The 4,947-nt window shown below is 46.5% G+C and overlaps 1 protein-coding gene across 1 annotated transcript; it reads left to right on the plus strand.

Annotated features, from left to right (window-relative positions):
* Positions 1 to 1,364: 1,364 nt before the first annotated feature.
* Positions 1,365 to 2,216, plus strand: Hdgfl1 (HDGF like 1). The gene has a single exon (XM_052727137.1). It carries the CDS (start codon positions 1,365 to 1,367, stop codon positions 2,214 to 2,216), a length of 852 nt encoding a protein of 283 aa, XP_052583097.1.
* The last annotated feature ends 2,731 nt before the right edge of the window (positions 2,217 to 4,947 follow it).

Genomic DNA, 4,947 nt, shown 5'->3' on the forward strand with positions numbered 1-4,947 from the left:
AACACCATAAAGTAGGTAGCTCTCTCCATATAACTGGAAAAGTGAAATAAACTGATCTTTATTCAAATGAAGTACTGTGTGAGAACCAATCATAGGCCTTCTATTGGGTTTAGGGCAGGTGCTTCTTTGGCTTGGGTTAGAATGGCTGAAGGATGTTTACCAAATTTTGTTCTTGGAGTACTGTTTTTGAAGTGCCAACTATCAGGAGCATGTCTGCAGCCCTGGTTGCACAAGTCCTCTCCTCGAAGCTGCTCCAGTATCCTCCCAGAGATTGTAATGTGTCCAAATAGCCACACTGCCATGAGGTAGTCTGGCTGATGTTTCTAGACTCAAGATAGCAGGATACAGGGGAAAGTCTAATAGCTGCTAATTAGGGACTCAAATCACCCCACCTTCAATATCTTATTTAAAAGAAAGATAAATCTTTAAGGGGGTGCTTACAATAAAAGCTTAACTAGAGTCATTTAAGTACTCGACAATGCTTCCCTAATATCTCCTATCTCACTACCTCAGATGGGGAGATGGGTCTCCTCCAATCTCTTCCATATAGAGCCCAATTTTCTCCTCTTACAGAAAAATACTGATAGCATCTACCACATCCCCAGTATTCCCATGTAGCCATTATGTTTCACACATGGGAACTTGTTGGATATTTTGATCTATCTGGGTTGCCATGGTGGTGGTGTTGCTACACACATTTTATCATCAAGAAAGCATTATGTTTAGAGTTTATGTTCCTAGCCATGTGTCTTTCAGACACCCTAACCAGACTGCTGACTGCTGACTTTCCCTTCCACAGACTTCTACATGGTTGTTAGCCTCAACATAAATTCTAATGATGGGCTCTGACTAAATCAGAAAATGAAACAATTAACCTAGACTTCTCAAGGATGCCTCTTAAGTTTTCTGTAGCCAGCAGATACTGGCCACAAAGTCACTGAAAGGTAATTCCAGATTGTTACAAGTTTCAGAGAAATATGTTTTCATATGATCATTGTGTTTTCTTCCCCCATTACTTCAATCACACTCTTTCTAGGCTACTCTGGAATACAACAAGTGGTCATCTTTATGGCACAGATGTGTCTTCAAGATGGAGACACACACTGGGTCCTTGTCACCACAACGGCCATGAGGACCTCACCTGCTATTTGCGGTAACATTCAGGTAACCATGGCGTCCGTGTCGGGCTCCACTAGCCATTGGCTCTCGGAGATAATGCCCTCTTTGCAGTGCAACATTCTGAAGAAGGAAGCGTTGCCAGCGTCCTCGAGAGGGCTGCACTGCGCACGCGCACTCGGCCCAGTGACCTGCGCAGACGCAGTGGTCAGCTTCCGGTCGCCAAGGTGGGGCGCAGAGCACACGCCATGTCTTGCTTCAGCCGCTCTAAGTACAAGACCGGGGACCTGGTGTTTGCCAAGCTAAAGGGCTATGCCCACTGGCCGGCGAGGATCGAGCACGTCGCTGAACCCAACCGCTACCAGGTGTTCTTCTTCGGGACCCACGAGACGGCCCTGCTAGGCCCCAAGCACCTGTTCCCGTACGAGGAGTCCAAGGAGAGGTTCGGCAAGCCCAACAAGAGGCGCGGCTTCAGCGAGGGGCTGTGGGAGATTGAGCACGACCCTATGGTCGAGGCCTCCCCTTGCCTGGGCTCAGAGGAGGAGCAGCCCTGCGACCAGGGGCCCGGGCAGGGGGAGGAGCCCGAGGAGCTGGAGGAGCTGGAGGAACCGGACGAGCCGGACGAGCCGAAGGAGCCCAGGCAGGAGCTGGAGCCCGAGTCCCTACCTGACCTGGAGCCAGAGCCGGGGCCTGAGAGCGAGTGTGAGCAGGAGCCGGAGCCACGGCCTGCCTATGGCCTGCTGGACGCCGCGGAGGAAGAGCCAGGCCTTGCCGAGGCCGAGCCAGGAGATGAGGAGGCCGAGCCAGGAGATCAGCGGGCTGAGCAGGTGCTAGAGCAGCAGGCTGAGGCCGAGGCCGAGGAGGAGCCAGGGCGTCTGAAGAGGAGCGCGCCGGAGCAGCCGCATGATCCCCCCAAACGGCCCAGGGAGGCGGCGCCCGGCGGCCCACTGGAGATGGAGCCGGCTGGAGAGCGCGAGGCTGAGGCCTGCCCCATCATGGAGGAGCCTGACCAAGCCCAGGAGCAGCAGCCTTCGCTGGAGGAGGAGGCCACAGAGGAGGCGGTCCAGGCCCTGATTGGTGGAGAAATCGAAGGCCTGTAGTCACGGTGTCTGTAGAAGAGCCCTCTACCCCTTCCTGATGCCACCTGGCTGTGGCTGGCAAAACCCACTAGGGCCCAGTCCTCACCCCAGCCCACCTCTCCTTCATTTACTCACTTTCTCCAAGCCTGAATTCCTGGAATGGGTCAGGCCACTTGACATCAACTTCGTGGCTTCAGTTGCGGCCCCCTTCCCTCCCTAAACTCTTAGGGGCATTTTGGATCTCTGCCTGGATACCAGGAGTGAAGGGGGTGGAGGAGAAAGAGCAAAGGCGACTTTCAACGGTCTGGGAGGGGCGGTCTGTAAACTGGTGATGTTGGTCCTGTGGGGGCGTGAGCATAGTCTCCTTGAGTTCCTGTCTCTTCCTCCCATAGCTCTATTCCCAGTTTTATAGGATCGAGGAAAGTGACTGGGGGGAGGAGGACTCAGTAAAGTTTTCTGTTATCACAGGCAGTTGGAGGTTGCCCTTTTGCGTTTCGTTTTTCATTGAAACATTTGGGGCTCTCTAGCTGTAAGATGTGAAGACTTTGCCTGCCCTTTTGGGTAGAAGTGGTGAGACCTTATCCTCTCCACATCTCTTGGACCACTGATGGATACCGTTTCGGAGACCTCTGCTGCCCCTTTCAGTCGACCTTGGAGCCCCAGGGCCTTCAGTAATATGTATCACTAGGACATAACACTTTAGGAACCACCGTTATTTTAAGAGGAATTTTATTCTGTTTAGAAAAACCGTTGGTTGTGCCTGCTCCTAATTTTTCCTGTGGCCAGTGTCATTATCAAATGAACCGGGAATTCCCTTTTTGTTTGGGATTTGATGGCCTCGTTGTTAGGGCTTGCTTTTTTCTTTTTTTAAAGTTTCCATCTACATGTCACCACCTGGGCCCCTCAGTGTTGTCACCTACTGCAATGTAATGTACTGAGAAGTTGAGTGTCCCTTCCCAACATCTGTCTCTGTACCTTTGTACCCGGACCCTTTGGGCCCCGCGCTTTTCCCTCGGGCTCTGATGAAAAATTCTAACTATACTTTTGGAGGTTAGGTCTGAGAATCGTAGACTATTTCAGTTCTAGGAAATAAAACCGTTGATTACTTTAAAGCAAATCTTCTCAGGCCTGTTCCTTTGCTGTCCAAAAGAACTGAGTTTTAAATGTGTTGCGCCTTTTGTAGCACCAAAAGCAAAGACCTACAGAAAAGGATGCTCTTGGAGGCTTTGTTTCTTGGTGTCACCACCTTTCCCTGCTTTGAAACTGTCACTCGCACTCATTCAGATGAGTGGACGAAGATTGAAAAGCTTGGAGGATGACAAACTGCACATTGCATTTCTAACCTAAGTGCTTTGGTAGGATTTTTGGTTTGGAGAGCATGAGTGAAAGGTGAAAGGGTTGGTTTGGTTCTTTTACTTGCCTTTTCCCTATCTTTTCAGTTAACATATCCCTTAACACCTTTTTCATGAAAGTATAATTGCTTCTTAGTCCCAGATATAAAAATATGTAGTATCTGTACAATATTTGGGGCCTTTTTGGTGACTTTGTCCAAATATATGAGGAAAATTTAAATAATCTTAGTGACATATTGGGCGTCCCAGGTTCTGCATGAAGGATTGAGAGATAATATATACTACAGGCCACCTGAAAGACCAATTCTTAACCCATCACTAGCGATTAATCCTGTATTCCATACTTGTAAAAGTTACTTCTACATTGTTAGCTGTGTAAGTCAGGTCATTGTTTTTCATTTACTGATAATGGCATTAATAGTTGAAAGGTACTGCCTACTGAATAACAGGCATGTACCCTGAAGTATGGCTACACTCAACTTTTATACAATCAGCAAAGGTAGCTGTTATTATTTCCTCTAAAAGAACTCTCTTCAAAGGTTTCTTGATTTCCATCAAACTCTTGGGACTCAAACACAAATTTCTAAAACCTAAGCATTTTCTTCTGAATTGTGCCTCCAAAACCCACTATGAATTCAGAAGTTAATAAAGTAGCTATTCTAGTAATAAGTAATCAAGACAGAAGCTAATTTCTAAAGTGAGCCTCTACTTTTTGTACACAATGTCTTTATAATGCAGCCATCCAATTAGATAGCTACTATTATCTCTATTTTAGACCTAAGGGAGTTGAGATTCAGAGACATTAAGTAATTTTCCCAGTGGCAGACAATTAGTAAGTGATAAACCACGATTCAGACATGGGTTTTTTCTCATTCTAAACCATAGGTGCTTTGTTCCATTTTATCCTTTCCTATTATGTAAAATTTCCTATTCAGTTGAGAGCTTTTACTATCTTCTGTTTTGAAGTGAACATTTAGAAATTTGTGAGGGAAAAATAGATTAACAAACATTGCTTATAGGTGTTTAAAGTCATCTGGGGATGTGACAATTGTTTTGTGTATAAATGACTTGGCTAAGTGATGAGGACAATTGCACATTCAGTAATTTAAAAGATGCATAAGACTATAGGAGGTTTGAATATGGATTGTATTTGCCAGAGGCAGTCGTAAGATCTTGATAATGTTTTTGTGGAGGCATATTGTCTTGAAATGATTCAATAACCTGAAAGAAGGAAAATGGGTTTACTAGCATTTGTGTCCCTCTCTGTGTTATTTCTTTCTTCTTTTTGTGTTTCTATTGTTGGGAATAGAAAGGGGTTTCGCTGAAAGTGGTGCTCACACTTACCTTCTTCTTGACTGTATGCTGTAGAGAAAATGGCAATCTAACTGCTAGTCCATATA

This window comes from Peromyscus californicus, unplaced genomic scaffold (genome assembly GCF_007827085.1).
Source record: "Peromyscus californicus insignis strain IS unplaced genomic scaffold, ASM782708v3 Scaffold_8__1_contigs__length_139910024, whole genome shotgun sequence".
Classification (NCBI taxonomy): domain Eukaryota; kingdom Metazoa; phylum Chordata; class Mammalia; order Rodentia; family Cricetidae; genus Peromyscus; species Peromyscus californicus.

Bases quoted from the DNA above. Each gene is read 5' to 3' on its own strand.
- Hdgfl1 (XM_052727137.1), top strand. From the start codon at position 1,365: ATGTCTTGCTTCAGCCGCTCTAAGTACAAGACCGGGGACCTGGTGTTT.